At 36.2% G+C, this 17,402-nt stretch overlaps 2 protein-coding genes across 4 annotated transcripts in view; one reads left to right on the top strand and one right to left on the bottom strand.

Annotated features, from left to right (window-relative positions):
• LOC134213840 (protein HIRA homolog) overlaps nt 1-17,402 on the top strand; it is a 296,687-nt gene that overhangs the window by 248,153 nt on the left and 31,132 nt on the right. The gene's annotated exons all lie outside the window — the stretch shown is intronic.
• Nucleotides 14,803-17,402, bottom strand: part of LOC134213841 (transcriptional regulator ERG homolog) — a 49,957-nt gene continuing 47,357 nt past the window's right edge. For both annotated transcript variants that reach the window (XM_062693247.1, XM_062693248.1), the window contains exon 4: nt 14,803-15,501. In XM_062693247.1, the coding sequence (XP_062549231.1) occupies nt 15,009-15,501 (493 nt within the window). In that variant the 3' untranslated portion in view covers nt 14,803-15,008. The remainder of the gene's footprint in view (nt 15,502-17,402) is intronic.

Consider the following 17,402-nt stretch of genomic DNA (forward strand, 5'->3'; position numbering starts at 1 on the left):
TCCATTGTATAATCATTTAATGCCGCCGATGCTCGCAACGACCCGACAATACGCGCATGTACAGAGTGATATGCTGCTTGCATAACCCCCATGTATGTGGACAGTAGCGTTCATATTTGCGGACACTTCAAGTTCCCAACTCGTAATAAATGTTAACCCATGGAAGACTCCAACTATTTCATCTATTCGTTCTATCGTTCTATAAATTTCTAGTCAACAACTCATTCTCTCGCTCAAGAGCTCTGCCCAAGTAACACTTTAACCTTCCGGGACTCGCTTGGTCCTGGACCGCTCACGCAGTCCCGCTTCTGTTGTGAACGAGAAGCGTGCTTTTTTCGAAGGTGTTTTATTTTTTACAACGGCGCGATTCCCCTAAGGTTAAGTTTTATTCCGCTCTAGCAATGGTATAAAAATAACAGAAAAGACACACAAAACCTTGCAGAAAAATGATAACAAAATAAATTGGAGATGAAAATTATGATGAAGATGACTACAAAATATTTTTTCTCAGGATTGTTTTAAATTTATGTTTCCAACGAAAAGAAATGCGTGTTGAGTTTCATGGTGGAAGCCAGTATAAAAAAAATCCAGATTATTCCACCTAGCGGTGATGATGCCTTTCTCGTTCAATATGTAATGTATCAAGAAAAGCACAATAGACAAATCTCGCTTAACTTTTCAAAAGGACCTAAGTAACATTTTTTTTCATGAATTAATTTGAGCACTGCAATCAAAAGCTTTCATGTTGTTCTGTTGATTGCGCTATTTAAATTATTTCATGAACAAAATGTTACTTAGGTCCTTTTGAAAAGTTAAGCGAGAAATCATAAAAGCACATTATTTCCTTCACATTTGTTTGTAAGCATCATTAATATGCTTGCGCTACCATTGTTGCTGAATAATTTTTACTCGATTTTATTGCCGCGGGTTATTTTGAAAAAAAAAGCATTGTTTTGTCAGTAACCGGTCGGGTTAATTTTTAATAGCAAAAAACAGACCACATTCCCCGTCAAATGTAACTTGTTGCTACGTACCAGAAGCAGAAAGAGTGTTCATTTTTGGAAACCACATACACACAGATATACCTAATCTCAATTCATCGTTTGACCGATTGGTATAAACACTATGGATTTTTGAGTGATCCTAGTATGCGACATTGCTATTTCGAAAACACTTGATATGGAAATTATCATCATCCAAAATGAGTCGAACATGTTTATTCTGTCACAGGCGAAAGTATAGATTTGATAGTTCCGTTAGAATACGGCAGGCGTATACAAGTGATTTGGAAATCTCATGACCTTTCTTCTGCCAAGCTGACTCAATATAAGAAATAATGGTGAACGCAGTAATAAGTAGTAGAGTAATAAATGAAAATCTTACGGTTAAGGTAAATAAATCGCAATTCGTTGAACTTAGGTGAAAATAGATGGATTTTCCGAATCTTTTCATTGTGGCTCGATAATGAATAGTTAATATTAAATTGCAATGGAAATAATCGTTGAAAAATGTCCTACAATAGATTATATGAAAGATTTTAAGTGTTTTATGTGTTATGTGCCCTGCGGGTGCGTTTTGGCTCTAAGATTCTAATATGACATCAGCATCTGTACTATGGGGCGGCTCCATACAAAGTGCTGGCCAATAATATTTTTTTGGTTTTTCTGCATTTTTTATAGTATTCTAGTAAGATTATCATAAGATTAATTATATTTATATATTTTCATCGCATCAGGAAAATGTAACTAGTATTTAACCCAGTAATGAGCTACCTACTCTTGAACAATAAACTTAAACGATTGTTTTCAATTTTAGGGCTAGTTTAAATGCAAATCAAAACTAAAATAAGGTTGCTGTGCATCAAATTGAATAGCAGAGGTACAGGTGGAAGTCCAGACCCCTCCCCCTTGGCCTCTCCCCCTAACCAAGATCGGACCGTTTCCCCATTTTTTTTAAAATATGTTGATAAAATTTGTTCTATCAATCAGCTAATTTTTGAAGCAATATTTCTCGACTAAAATAAATACTTCCCCTAAACAATTAGAAAATTCCCATAAAAAAATAGAAAATTGCCAATAAAGAAATCAGGGTATAAGCAATAAATAAATATAAAATTTCCACAAATAAAACAAAATTTCCTTAAACAATATATAAGCACTTTTAAAAGCAAAAATTGCAATTAAGGTACACTGGGGGAAGTGGAAAAGGAAAAATCGATAGTTCATGTTCAAATTATTGTAAAACCAATTTAAATGATCTAAATGCCTTCAATCATTATGGACTCCCAAAAACAATCCATTTTGCACCAACTGTGCGGCAATTCATACTATTTTAGCCGCTCGGAATTTATAAAAATATATTTGAAATTTGGGAGTTATTTTTCCACTTTCCCTAGCGGAATGGGGTAAGTGGAAAACCCAAGTTATCTTGACCTTCAATTGTGATGAGTAGTGATATGTGATTAAAATCAAGACGGTAATTGCTCTGAGTATCGTTTGTTGAATAATTTCATTGGATTCAAGGAATAGGTCCTTAAGGAATTCTTGAAATAGGTAGGGGAGGGCTGGTTGTGCCTTCTCGAACACAAAGTGTACGTAAAATCTGTATGTTCGCCCCAAAGATGATTTTTTTAGGGAGAATGAGACTTACATTGTTATAAACTTATCGACTCAGTTTTACGAATTGATATGATGTCTGTGTGTGCGTGTTTGTATGTATGTGTGTGCGCACTACACGTACAAAATTATCACTTATTTTCATGCACTTGTTCCTACCCGATTTGTTCGCAACAAATTACATTCAACGGTGAAACTTGTTATGAATATAAATGAATATGTATTATGGAATATATTTACCTATCAGTGCTACTATTATCTTTCTCGTACATTTTTTTCATATGTAAAACATGTGAAAGGCATCAATACCGATAGGTGGATTAATCAGGCGTTTTCTTATGTATATTTGTCCAATCATCACTCAAATCACAATGATAACGAAGAAGAAACATATTAAGATTCACAGCTATCAAAATAAACCCTGGAGGAAAGGAAAAATGTGCGTGATCAGAACATTTTCCACTTCCCCCGCAGTGTTTAATACCAGGGGTAAGTGTAAAATCTTTAAATTATTTGGTTTCGTGGTACAAACAACTACATGTTGAATGCGATTAGTTTAATTGTATTATAGTGGTCACCTGTGGTGCAAAATCACCGGAAAAGGGAACAATTTATGCAAGTAAGAATTGATTTTATGAATGCAAAAATCAATTTCTCGCGAAACCTAAAATGACAGCTCCAGCATAAACTGTGTTAGTGTAAGTATAACACAGATTTTAACATAGTATTAGTGTGAACATTAAACTATATTTTTGCACAATGTTATGGTGTGGTAAAACTGTAAAGTCTTTACAATTGAAATTTTTTGAGTCGATTTTTACACTTACCCCCTTTTTCCACTTCCCCCAGTGTACCTTATAAAAGAAGAATTTTCCATTAAAAAAATAAAATGTTTCACGAAAAAAAAAAATAAAAAGTTTCGATAAATAAATCAATATTAGCAATAAAAAATTACAAACTTTTCCACAAACTAAATATATTTTTTCCACAAAAAAATAAAAATTTTCCACAAAATGAACAAAAAACGAGCAATAAAAAAATAAGAAAATTTCCATAAAGAAATTTAAAAAAGCAATGAAACTGTGCTTTTTTTTCATAGATAACCCCTTTTTTAAAAGCGTCTAAAGTTCGTGTAAAATTTCATCAACTTTATTGCTTTCTTGTACCTTTTTTTATGGAAATTTTCTTATTTTTTTCATTGCTCTTTATTGATTTTGAAGAAAATTTTAATTTTCTATCTATCATTTTCATTTCTTTATGGCAAATTCTTCTTTTATAATTGCTATTTTTGCTTTTAAAAGTCGAGTCAAGTACAAGACACTGAAGACGGCCTTACTGTTGAGGTCGAAATACGTATCTGTCAGGATACAATTAAGTGGTGGAATTCAATGGGATTGTTGAAACTCGTCTTATGACAGGCTTTTAAAAGTGCTTATTTATTTTTGTTTTGTGGAAAATTCTTAATTGTTTATGGAAATTTTGTTTTATTTGTGGAAATTTCATATTTATTTATTGCTCATACCTTGATTTCTTTATTGGCAATTTCTTAATTGTTTATGGAAAATTTCTAATTTTAAATGGAAATTTTATTTTGCTGCCATATTTCTCTTCCTTACCTCACCTCTCTCCCCACACAAACTTATGTACACCTACTGGAGAAATTTCTTCCGTACAAATAAATCATTCAAACTAGTCGAAAGGATTATTTTTTAATATGTTTCCATTATTTTTACTGAACATATACACTGTCGCTAACCGCAAGTCGAGCACATCTGTATATGGAGGCCCATATACAGATGTGCTCGACTTGTGGTTAGCGGCAGTACAGGGGTTGGACAGAATGATCGGGACAGGCAAAATTTTATCGAAATTCAAATGACCATAACTTTGTGAAAATTCAACCGATTTCTTTGGTTCTTACAGTGTTCGACTGGAAAATTAATCATATTTTGGGAAACTGTTTCAAATCCATGTTCAGGCTGCTGGACACCGGAGATAATCCGGATTATTTGAGGGCATGTCAAAAATGCAATTTTTTGAGCTCTTGTAATTTTTGCTTGGATGAAATGTTGACTCTTTTTATATTTTTTACATAAGCTAGAACTCTTTATAAGTTGATTGATATATTGATGTCACAGATCGGACAACAAAAACCTGAGATATGGCCGTTTCCGTAATATCCGTGAAACCGGTTCCATCCATTGTCGCATGCACGCTATTGTTGTAGTAGGCAGCGTTCTTGCACCAAGTGGTATCCTGTGGTTCTGAGCAAATATTTAAATCACAATTGTCCCAGACTACCGTCATACGCATATTTGACCCATGTTTAAAAGACCTATGTACATGGGACATTTATGCGTAGAACGGCAGTAGAGGTGTGTGCCGGTCCGAAAATCGTCGGTGGCGACGGCGCACAAAGCAATGGATGGTCGGATTCGTCGAATTTCACGATATAATGCGATAAGTCGAAAACCATCAGTGCTAGAGTTCTAGAGATCTATTTTTGGTGTAAGTTGTCATTAGGGTGGCTCTTTTGTGACAAATTTCGTAAAATGATTTTTTTAATCTTTCAAATTAGGGGGTCGTACTGTTCTACAAAGTTGTAGAAAATTTAATTATAAGCATTTTTGATAAAATAACATAAATTTTATCTCATACAGGTAATGTTTTATGACAATATTACTAAATTTTGATAGGGTGACCCCGAAAAAAAAACAATTTTTAGCTTCTACTTTTTTCAATTCAAATTATTTTCAAAAACTGTCAAAGCATCGCTTCACGGTCTTTAGATTGCGCATCTTTTGGTTATATAATATGGTTGCTAGCTTTATTTTCAAACATGCTATTTATTTTTTGGTTTTTTTTCCACATGGTTACATGGAAGTGCGGAATTTTCATACAAAAACTAATAGGATCAAACAAAAGTGGACAAAGATGGACAAATGAGATGTCATGGATTTCATTGGCCTGAATGTATAGTTTCAGAAGACGATTGATTTGTTTGCTAATATTTGCTACTAACTGCAGTATAAAGCTCAGAAAAATGACATTTTTCGTGAAAAAACGCTCATAACATGCTTGAAAATGAAGCTAGCAACCATATTATATAACCAAAAGACGCGCAATGCTTTGGCAGTTTTTGAAAATAATTTGAATTGAAAAAAGTAGAAGCTGAAAATTGTTTTTTTTCGGGAACACCCTAACTAAATTTAGTAATATTGTCATAAAACATTACCTGTATGAGATAAAATAATATTATTTTGTCAAAAATGCTTAGAATTAAATTTTCTACAACTTTGTAGAACAGTACGACCCCCTTATTTGAAAGAATAAAAAAATACATTTCACAACATTTGTCACAAAGGGGCCACCCTAATGACAACTCACACCAAAAATAGATCTTTTCTTTTTGGCATCACCCGATTTACTCGAAACAAGTTGCATTCGAGTAGGAATGCGGTCCCATTGTTTTCTATTGAAAATTGGCCCAATCCGATATTGCTTTCGGAATTATTTAAAAATCTTTCCCCCCTTGAAAAAAAAATCAAAATGTATAGTAATAAAAAGAAAAACATGCAATATGATAGAAAAAATGCGATCCTTTCCCCTAAAGTGCTTTTAAGACCTTTCTTATGTATTTTTTTTAATACACTTTACGATGCACGAGGCATCATCGCCACTAGGAGGATTAATCTGGGTTTTTCTTACTTGTCATAAGACGAGTTTGTCCCTTCCCATTTAATTCCACCACTTGATTGTACCTTGACAGATACGTATTTCGACCTCAACAGTAAGATCGTCTTCAGTGTCTCGTACTTGACTCGTCTTATGACAAGTGAAGACATTCCACTAAAAAGCTCAAAATAATTTACTTAACTGGTTTTTTGTTATGCTTGATAATCGTAATTAACAAAGAAAAAAAGACTTTGTGCCGAAATGACGCTCATCCGCAGCTGGATTCTCATTCCGCAGATAGTATAGACCCCAAACTAAACTGTGGTGGTGGTCTCTTGAGACTGCTCGGCCCTGCTCGTTAGATATAGTCCAACTTAGGCAAAAATATACATTTTTTCAATAATTACCCATTTTTTGCCAATTTTTATTACCCGTGTACCCTCAACAACATACTCATTTTATAGTTTAACCAATTATCTTTACAACAGTCAGTGTATCAAATACAAATATTGGACCGTTATTCGCTGAGAAAATTGCATTTGTTTGAAATGCAATTTTTTCTACAATTTTCACAATTTTCCTAAGTTTGATGTCTGTGGCGCAATGAGTTTTCATCAGAGGGCTGAAATTTTGGGAATTCAGGGTTGAACTACCGCCAACGGGGGTGTCATTGGGCCAAAATGTGGTATGCTCCAAGTAAATGTTACAAAGCTCTAGTAGTTGACATTGGAATCAAGTTTTAATTAGTTTGGTACAAGCTTGAACAATGAATTTACCACTGTGTGGGGAAAAATAATAAATCTAGAGTGCTTTGAGAATAGGTCGTATGTGCAAAAGAGAGCCTCTCTTCGGTTACATTCTCTTTCGATTATTACAAAGCTATACACAAATTTATGTTGGATTTTTTGGCAGATATCTAAAGACAATAACTTTGTCTAGCGTGCTAAAGTGAAAATATAGCAGAAAATGCTAAACTTGCCGATCTATTAGCGAAAGAGAGCGTGAACAAAGAGAATCTCTCTTTTGCACATACGACCTATTCTTAAAGCAATCTAGAAATGAGGGAAATTCTTCAAAGTTATATGTTGTTTAAAATTGGCCCATTCTCATCCCTCACAGGGGGTGACATTGGGCCAAGTACAATAAAGTTCAGCGGTGACGATGCAACGATTCAATCGTTCATTCAAAATAATTGCCTACATTACGGCTCTTACCAACTATGTATGGCAAATCAACGAAAGGCTTGGCCCAATCTCACCCCTTTTCAGCGTGCATTGCTCGTTGCTCAGAAAAACCAGAACCGCTATATAAATATTCATAAAATTCGATAAAACAACAACAGATTATCGTAACATGATAACCAGGTATCCATCGATCTGAAAACTAGTTATGTAATAGATTTGTGGGGCATTACTGACACTATTTTAATACGGGTTCATTCGATCAAAAGTTTTACATTCAAATTCCAAGCATTATGGTACGAGCACAATTAGTTCTTGGAATTTGTTTTGTGATTTCCTAGACGTGAATTTTAATATAATTTCGAACCGTTTGAAGTTTTCATCAAAATTCGTAACAGTTTCTGAGATATAAGGAATTGAAACATTTTTCGTTTTTGGCCCAATCTCACCCCCTAGGCCCAATGTCACCCCGAACGACGGTATCCATCTATCAAATGGTATACAAGACACGTCATTCAAAGCAAGTCAATTTTTTGATTTTTGGCCAACACTTTCCCATAGTGATCTGGTCGAGTTGGATTTTTATTGCGCCAACTTTGTGATCTACTTCTGTATAAAAATCTTCATGCCTGCCATATCCTAACGGAACTATCAAATCTGTCATGAACATGTACTTCTAAGTTAGGAAGATGATACATATTAGCATTTGAGTATCATTGTAAAAGCGTTTAACTTCACGCAGAAGATAAACCCTTATCTTGTTAATTAAAGCGACAATTCAAACTAGGTAGGCAGAAAATATTAAGTAAGGGAGCATCCATAAATTACATAACGCTTAGAGGGGGAGGGAGAGTTGCCCGAAGTGTGACAATCTAAAATTTTAAATGATTGTTAACAAGAAGTGTGACGTAGGAGGGAGGTGAGTTGAAAATGGTAAATTTTTGCGTTACGTAATTAATGGATCTTCCCTTAAGAGCTTGTGGTAAATACAATTGGACTGATCCAGAAACTTGTTTAAAACCGGGGAACTGAACCAAGATTTTTTTATGTACAGGTTATCCGACTTGTCAATATCCCCAACTCAGCCATCTTGGATTTTTGTATGGAATTTATACTCGTTTGTTTACGTTTTGCACTGAAAATGTACGTTACCGCCCCACCCACACCCGCGCTGGTTATTCCCATCTACTGACGAAGTCGGATAACCTGTACATAAAAAAATCTTGAACTGAACAACAGGATTCGTAATCCTGTAACAGAATTCGTAATCCTCTATATCTCACCGTAATTTGTTTCTAGTCACCTAAGAACCAATTAACGTCCTTATAGAACTTCAAACAGTCTTGGAACCCCATCGTACGAGAGCTGTAAATAAATGTGTCATAGCTGTTTATCAATGAATATAGCAACCAAGTAAATCGGTTGAGGATGAGTGATAGAAAAATTATTTTTTTGCAATTTCTGATTATAATATCTGGTTTACAGTTCGTCTTTGAGTGATGAAACGGCCTACTTTTCCATACCAACGAAATGGATGCTTTAATGAACATTATGCAACTTAAATGGGTTGCATAATATTCATTATAACACTAATTTGGGTGCTATATTAAAAAACCAACACCAGAACAGTCGTTACGTGACTATATTTTGCTAAATTAGCTTGGGTAAGTGCTCCAATAGTGTGTTCTATGCGCCCCGTAATAAATTAAATAGTTTGGCGGTCATGACATCCAAAATTTCCAAAGGCAAGTACATCTATCGCTTCACGGCTCATTGAACTTTGCAATGTGGCACGGTAACATAGAATCTGATTTTTCTCCGCAGCAACATAATTTATTGGCAAGAATGATCATGCGGAGAAAATAAGACTACAATTTTGGAACAGATTTTTCAAATTAAAGCCCATTTTTCGTCATTGCAAAAAATAGCGTGTGCAACTCGTTGCAAAACTCGATATTTTCAGCACTCGTAGTATTTATCCAACTCGGCAAGCCTCGTTGGATAAACGTACAACTCGTGCTGAAAAAAACATCTTTTTGCAACTTAATGCACAAACTACTATTTTTATATTTATTTAACTTTAATTAGTTTTTTATACGTATTTTGCGTACAAAAAATATATTTTGACCATAAAATTTGAACCCGTTCGAAGTCTGTTGAGGATAGATGCTCAAAAAATGGGAGAAGATTCCGCGACAAATGCCAACTGTTGCAAGCGAATCGGTTAAATCTCGCGTGATTTTTTAAAATGTCGCAAGTCCAAAAGAGAGGCTCTCTTTGTTTACTTTTTCTTTTGATCATTACGAAGCCATGATATCATTTACATCGGATTTTTTCACATAGATCTGAAGAAAATAGCTTTGTCTAGCGCAGAGCCTCCCAAACTTTTGGGTATGCGACCCACCTAGCAAGATTCTATATGTCTCGCGACCCACCTATGAAAAAATTTTACCAAGTAGAATTAAGCATTAATTGAATCAGAATGTCATCTGTTTCGACAAGTTTTACAAAAGTATTCACGTTACCTTCATGTACAAATGCAAAAAATGACAAACATGATATTGTTTGTCAAAATGTTTTTATTTTACCTCATCAAGGGGACAGCTTTTAGGCATAAAAGTTTTCTAAAATAGCGTGGTGATGAATATTTAAAAACAAATGCGGTTTGTTGAACTTGAAATTATGTTCCTGAAAAAAATGATCAAAAGGTTCGGCATTCGAGCTGCAATTAATGTTTGTTCTACGCGACCCACCAACAATCCGCTCGCCACCCCCCTGGGGGTCGGGCGCCTGGAAATGTTGTAATAAATGCAAAACTCGCTTCGATATTTCTAAAAGAGCGAGTAATGAAAGAGAGTCTCTCATTTGGACATACGACGTTTTCAAAAATAAATTTAACGTAAGTGCCAAAAAAGCGAGCTAGTCTTTTTTACCTGTTTTTTTTTTCAAGATTGGTATTTTGACCATATCATTTGAGCCCATTGTCCAGTCTGGCCAATTTTTAATAGGAAACAATGGGACAGGATTTGATACCCTTTTTTAACAAAACTTTTGATCCCATAGTTCAATCAACCCAGTGTTCAATAGAAAGCAACGGGACAGCATTCCCCATCGAATGCAACTTCTTGCGAACAAATCAGTTAACGGTAAGTGCCTGAAGAGTTGGCTAAACTTTCTTACGCGTTTTTACCGTAAAAATCGATTAAGATTTTAATACATGATACCAGATCGTTCCGAATCTTTACCGAAGAAATTTAAGTCAAATTTCCAGGCTATCAATCCAGAAGTACACATTCTTGAAAATTGATTTGAAACACCGTTGAAAATGCCAAAAGGTCGTTTTCCCCGAGGGTGCAAATTACCCCAGTTTTAACGTGGTTTCATGCTTTACCGTGCCGTGCGGTCTATGAAACCACCTTCATTCTGTTCTCCAGGAAATTTTACATCGAACTAGCTTTTTTTTCGAATTTCAGCTGCTTTGAGATGAGATATTGATGAATATTTTTTTAAATAAGAGGAATTGGGGTAAGCTGAGATAAGGTAAAGCAAGATAAGGTCTATCTTACCCCATTTTCCATTATTTTATTGAACAATGCGACGAACTTAGTGGTGGAACTTAAGTGGTGGAATTAAATGGGATTGTACAAACTCGTCTTATGACAAGTGAATGCGACGAAATTAGAATATATGTTCAGTGAGATGGAAAACGGGACTATTCCCCTGTTAATGCCTTTATTGTTGAATAATATTAGTTTTGTAATAGATTTTTTTGATCACCCCTATTAGAAAAGTTATACTTTGAATCCATTTCTGTGTATTAGTGTACGAGTGATCGCTGCAGACCTATATTTATCGATAGTTAGTGTCTCTTTGTGTAGTATATAAATCGTAGCGATCAAGACAATTGAAATTGCCTTCAACTAAAAATATATGAATATGAAACCATATTGTTATCTGCAACACTATTGAACAGGAAGCGTGTAAAATTCCAAGTGACAGTCAGAAATAGTTAGCCTTTGTCAGTCTTTGAGAGTAGTTAAAATATCGATGATAAACCGTGAAAAGCAAGAATGTTTTATTGTAGTGTCTTTCTGGTGATGAAACCTTTCGTTTCAGTATGGCTAAGCCGGTGTCAGGCCATTTGGCCGAAGGTCATTAGGCCGAACGGTCATTAGACCGAATGGCCATCATGCCGAATTAGCAAAAAGAAGCATAAAATGAAAAATGAGAAGTTCTTCACCTTACCCCTTCTTCATTCCTCTTTCTTGCATCTACCTTCTTTATTCTTCTTTCTTCCTTCTTCTTTCTTCATTCTTCATTCTTCATTCTTCCTTCTTCCTTCTTCCTTCTTCCTTCTTCCATCTTTCATCTTCCTTCTTCCTTCTTCCTTCTTACTTTTTCCTTCTTCCTTCTTCCGTATTCCTTCTTCCTTCTTCTTTCTTCCTTCTTCCTTCTCCCTTCTCCCTCCTTCCTTCTTCTTTCTTCCTTCTTTCTTCTTCCTTCTTTCTTCTTCCTTCTTCCTTCTCTTCCTTCTTTCTTCTTCTCTCTTCCTTCTTTCTTCTTCATTCGTTCTTCTTTACTTCTTTTCTTCTTTTCTTTTTTTTTCTTCTTTTATTCTTTCCTTCTTCCTTTTTCCTTCTTCCTTCTTCCTTCTTACTTTTTCCTTATTCCTTCTTCCTTCTCCTTTCTTCCTTCTTCCTTCTTCTTTCTTCTTTCTTCCTTCTTTCTTCTTTCTTCTTCCTTCTTTCTTCTCTTCCTTCTTCCTTCTTCCCTCTTCCTTCTTTCTTCTTCCTTCGTTCTTCTTTACTTTTCTTTTTCTTCTTTCTTCTTTTCTTCTTCCTTTTTCCTTCTTCATTCTTCCTTCTTTTTTCTACCTTCTCCCTTCTTCCTTATTCCTTTTTCCTTCTTCTTTCTTCCCTCTTCCTTCTTTCTTCCTTCTTTCTTCTTCCTTCTTACTTCTTACTTCTTCATCCTTTTTCCTTTTTTCTTCTTCCTTCTTCCTTCTAACTTCTCCCTCTTTTTTTCAATTTCTTCTTCCGTTCTACTTCTTCCTGACTTCGCACTAGCCACTTCTCACTCCCCAGTGCTCATTCGGCCTAATGACCATTCGGCCTAATGGCCATTCGGCCTAATGACCATTCGGCCTAATGACCTTCGGCATAATGACCCAGCATCGCCTAAGCCAAACCAACATCCCCTATACTTGAGCTCCTGGCATTAACATTTCTTTCTTGTTCTTCTTATTAGCATTACATCCCCACACTACTGGGACAGAGCCGCCTCGCAGCTTAGTGTTCATTAAGCACTTTTCCACAGTTATTAACTGCGAGGTTTCTAAGCCAGGTTACCATTTTTGCATTCGTATATCATGAGGCTAGCACGATGATACTTTTATGCCCAGGGGAGTCGAAACAATTTCCAATCCGAAAGTTGCCTTACCGCACAACTAACATCCCCTATAATAGCACATTTTGGCCAAGTCTGAAAATCTAGTAAGTGGAATTTTTAGCAATAAGAAATCTACATTTGCTTGAGTAATTAGGGGCAAATAGCTAGAAATAAAGCAATTCTAGTTATGTATTCAATTATTAGTTTCTCTTCCAGTAGTTCTTAAAAAATAAATTGCTAATAATTGTACACAGCATGGAAGTTGTCGTTTCCAATATCAATACCCATCATCATACACCATGAATTCAAGAGTAAAATGGTAATACATTACGTTTATACAAGTCCTACGTCTACTCGTGGTTATGTTTAAAACATTACCCACCGCTCATTTTTGTTTTCTTCAATGCACTCATACCCTTTGGTAGAATGACTGAACCAACATTTTTCTGCTTTTCCCGCCAAAAAAATATCTCAGTCTTTGACTTTATTAAGGTCAACGTTCCCAAACAATACATATGTCAGAAAAATATATTAAGTTCTTTTAGTGGAATGTATTCAACCGTCTAAGACGAATTAAGTACTCTCCATTTAAATCCACCAATTATTTTCGATATTCGATTCGACAACTGTGTGGTCGAAATACGTATCTGCAAAGATATCGAAAATAGTTGGTGGAATTAAATGGAGAGTACTTAGTTCGTCTTAGACGGTTCAATACATATGTTTCAACTATTTAAAAAATCTAAAATAAGAAAGAAAAAGTGCTGCAGTGTGAATCGGCCTGAAGAATATCAGTCTGAAATTATATTTTTGAACTGTTTTTTATATAATTTATTTTATTACTGGAGCGCCAGAACATTTGAGTTATTTGGGAAGTAAACCTGAAATTAGTCAAAAAATCGAAAATATTGACGTTAGTGTTATGATTTATTAAAAGAAATAGACGGGAGAGGTCAATTCATCATTTTATGTTCCGTAATGACGAATTTTGGATGGTTCCAATGCTCTTGTTTTTATTCTTTCCCAGTATCTTTCGATCGGCTCCAACTCTAGTATTTTCTAGGGTTATTGGCCCGCAATTTGAAATCTAACATCTTTTCAGAGGATGTGGGTTGTTGAAGTGAGTTGCAAAATTTTCTCGTGTACGTACTGTTACTTCGACTGTAGTTTCGCAACTACTGGAAAGGAAAGCAAAAGTGATATGGTTCATTCTTTCCATTCAGGCATTCGCTCGGTTTAAGGCAAAAGATTTGATGCATTTCTTTCAACGGATGCATACATTTGGCAAGCGGAAGGCTAGAAAAGATATGTTCCCTACTTAAAAGCATGCATTTTCCCTCTGTCACCATTGTCAATTTATTTCAATGCTGATTTGTTTTGCTGGGACGCGTGTTAACCATTGAAATGTTCCTTGGTTTTTAAAAACCATACTAAATACTAAAGAGGCTGAATGAATATCAAAGAAACGGATTTCAATATCACTAAAAAGAGCTTAAAATATTTTTTCGGATTTCAATATCCACTTTACTAAATACGATTCTATCACTGGTTTTTGCTACGTGAATGACCGGCACTGTAGCTTAAATCTGACTGGACCAATGTGTCGCTGTCATCGTCGCGTCGTCGTTGACATCGTCGATTATGGGTACCACTGGAAAACAACACGTTCTCTCCGTTGAAGCTGGGTGGGGTAGTGTTTAACAGAACACGCGTCGACTCCCGGGGCAGATTACACTAAATAATGTGTCGGTAATATGCCAGCGAGAGGGCATCACCATCATAATCACGCAGTGCAAATCACATGCTGGATACATTCTACTCTACTTTTTACTTTGTTTTTATTGACCCTCACATTTGCACATTCATCCGGCTAAAAGTTAAACTGATCTTGAACTAGTTCTGCCCGAGTGTGATAGTAGATATCAAAGAATTATGCTCGTCTAAGTTATGTCATGTTTATTTGTACATCTGATATTCGTACAGCTCGCATTACGTATAGTACTTCTTATCTTACAATAGAACGAAGGTAATTAAATGCAATTTAAAACAAAAACTTCAAAAAAACTATTTTACCGTAGCATCTCTGAGGACCTTCCTATTTGCTTATGCAATATTAGGAACCTTAACCAGGAAAGCATCTTAAACAAAGTTAATTATCGTACGTCCTGAAGGTCGAAGGCGCGGTAGAACTAACCGTCGCTGTGGAGGAGGTAACAGGAACAACAGTAGTGACAGGAGCTTGCATTGTTTGGGAGGTGGATGCTGTCGGATACGCTGAATACGATGGCCAGTAGGGCATCATTCCGGATCTTGCACTAGTGCCGGCTCCACTTCCACCGGCGACACTACTGCTAGGGGCAAGCGAGGTAGGGGATGATGAAGATGCGGTCGATATCGATTCTGGACTCGCAGCTAGTCCGAAGCTCCGAGGGCTGCCTTCGACGGGATTCGATGACGGGCTGCCGCTATACGATTCCACCGGGGATGAGTATTTGCTATAGCTGGGTGAGATCATGCAACTCGTGCTCGGTTCGGTGAGCTGGGCCTGAGCTTGACATGCCGCCATCAGTCCATGAAAGTCGAATTTGTATGCGTAGCGTTTGCCGTGGACTTTAGTCATGATGTTCTTGTCGTAATAGTACCTGTACAAGCAGAAAGGAAAACAATATTAATACACCTGTAGTGCGAAGTGCGACTGAACCTATCGTGAAATACAAACAGATGACTAAGTGGTCTAAATTAAGAATGGTAATTCAGCTAGCTCTGGTCCTGTTAGTTTTTTTTTTTGACCATCAGCTTTATTATGTTCGTAAATAATTACTTAGAGGTTCAAAAAATTGATTAATTTAAAACTAATTACACAACCAATAAACACCCAAACATCAATTCGGCAATTAACTGAGTCAGAAATCATAATCTCATCAAGGTGTAAGAAGCGTAAAAGAGGTTGAATTTAAAAACCACAAGTCACCCAGATTCCCACGAGCACGATCGGGAGGCTTGACCACCGCGAGCGAAATGTGTAACATAACAACGCGATGATTCACCTTTCTTTCGCATTCCTAGCATACTTGCAGCTTCCGCTTGAAAATGTTGAAAAGCAGTTGAGTTGGTTTTGGCATGCCGTACGGTTCGGTCGCGCGTTTTTTACGCGCGAAGCAAATCTTGTCCATGCGATAAGAAGCAACCATAAATAAGCAGAGGAGCAAGTTTTGCGCCCAGAAATGGTTCGGCACCAATGACGTGTCGGCGACATTTAGCGGAAAATGTGAATTATTCAATATCCATCTGTAGTTGTTGTTGAAACATATTATTATAGGGAATGTATGGATACCTAAATGATTGGACACACAATTTTGGTGTTTTTATGTTGAACATGATACTGAACACAAAATGATTAATCACCAATGGAAAATATGTTGCGTTTGTGATTAATGGATTAGGTGAGTCAGTATTTGAGTTTAATTTACATTTTTATGGCACGGCCATCATTATTTAGTTAACCGTACAATTCGCATTTGATTTGAAACAAACAAATTGGTTAGAAAAAATATTCGTAAAGCTAATGGCAACATATTTTATGGTAACACGTGTCTGGGTATAAAAGAGATCTTACATTCTAGCACAGACAAACAGACGTAATAGCTTGAACATTTTTCTGAAAAATTCATCGCCCAACTTCACTAGCACCATTTTGCGAGCATGTTACATGAAACAATGTTTCGTATGACATTGTCACCAGAAGGCGCCAGAGTGATATGTCATTCTCGAAGGATTACGACGCTGGCGCCTCTAGTTGTGAAACGCGCAATCAATCAACTTCAAATTTATCGTTGAAATCGTGGTCGATGGTAATTTCTCTAGTGTTACGTCTGTTTGTCTGTGATTCTAGTGTACAGGGTGCGGGAGAAAATAATGCGAAAATGTTTAAACTGGAATATTGGGTTAATTCGAGTAGCTAGTGACTAATTTCTGTTGAAAGTATATTTGATTATGTTTATTTTCAAGTATCGCACCGAGAGATCGTATTGCGAATTTGAAAAAATGTACCCAACAGAAGTGATTACTAGTTTTTTGCTCACCCAGAAGACGTCGAATGAGATTGCTATCGTGGAATGACTTTTGGCCACAGTTTATCGCCTTAAAATGTCTCTGCATGATGGGTCTAAGCAGCGGAAGCCAGGAAGTGAATGTGCGCGCTTAGCACGTATGCCAAACGTGATCAAATCGGCTTGTGGAAATATTGCTCGCAACCTGGTGCGTTCTACCAGAAAACTTGTCACGGAAGTCGAAATTTCTGAGAAATCCATGCGAAACCATCAAAGAAGACTTGCATGTACCTTTCAAAGCTTGAGGGAAACGCCACTTGATTACGGACCGGGTATAGGAACTATGAGTGCTTTCTTTTATGAAGGAGGAAAAAAATAGAATCCTGTTTTCCGACGCGAAAGCTTTTCAGCATCGATGCTGACGCCAACGACCGCAGACCGGTTCATTTCACCGAAGAAAATTGCGGATGTTCTGGAGAAAGTGGAGTTTAAAT

Source organism: Armigeres subalbatus, chromosome 2 (assembly GCF_024139115.2).
Source record: "Armigeres subalbatus isolate Guangzhou_Male chromosome 2, GZ_Asu_2, whole genome shotgun sequence".
NCBI lineage: Eukaryota > Metazoa > Arthropoda > Insecta > Diptera > Culicidae > Armigeres > Armigeres subalbatus.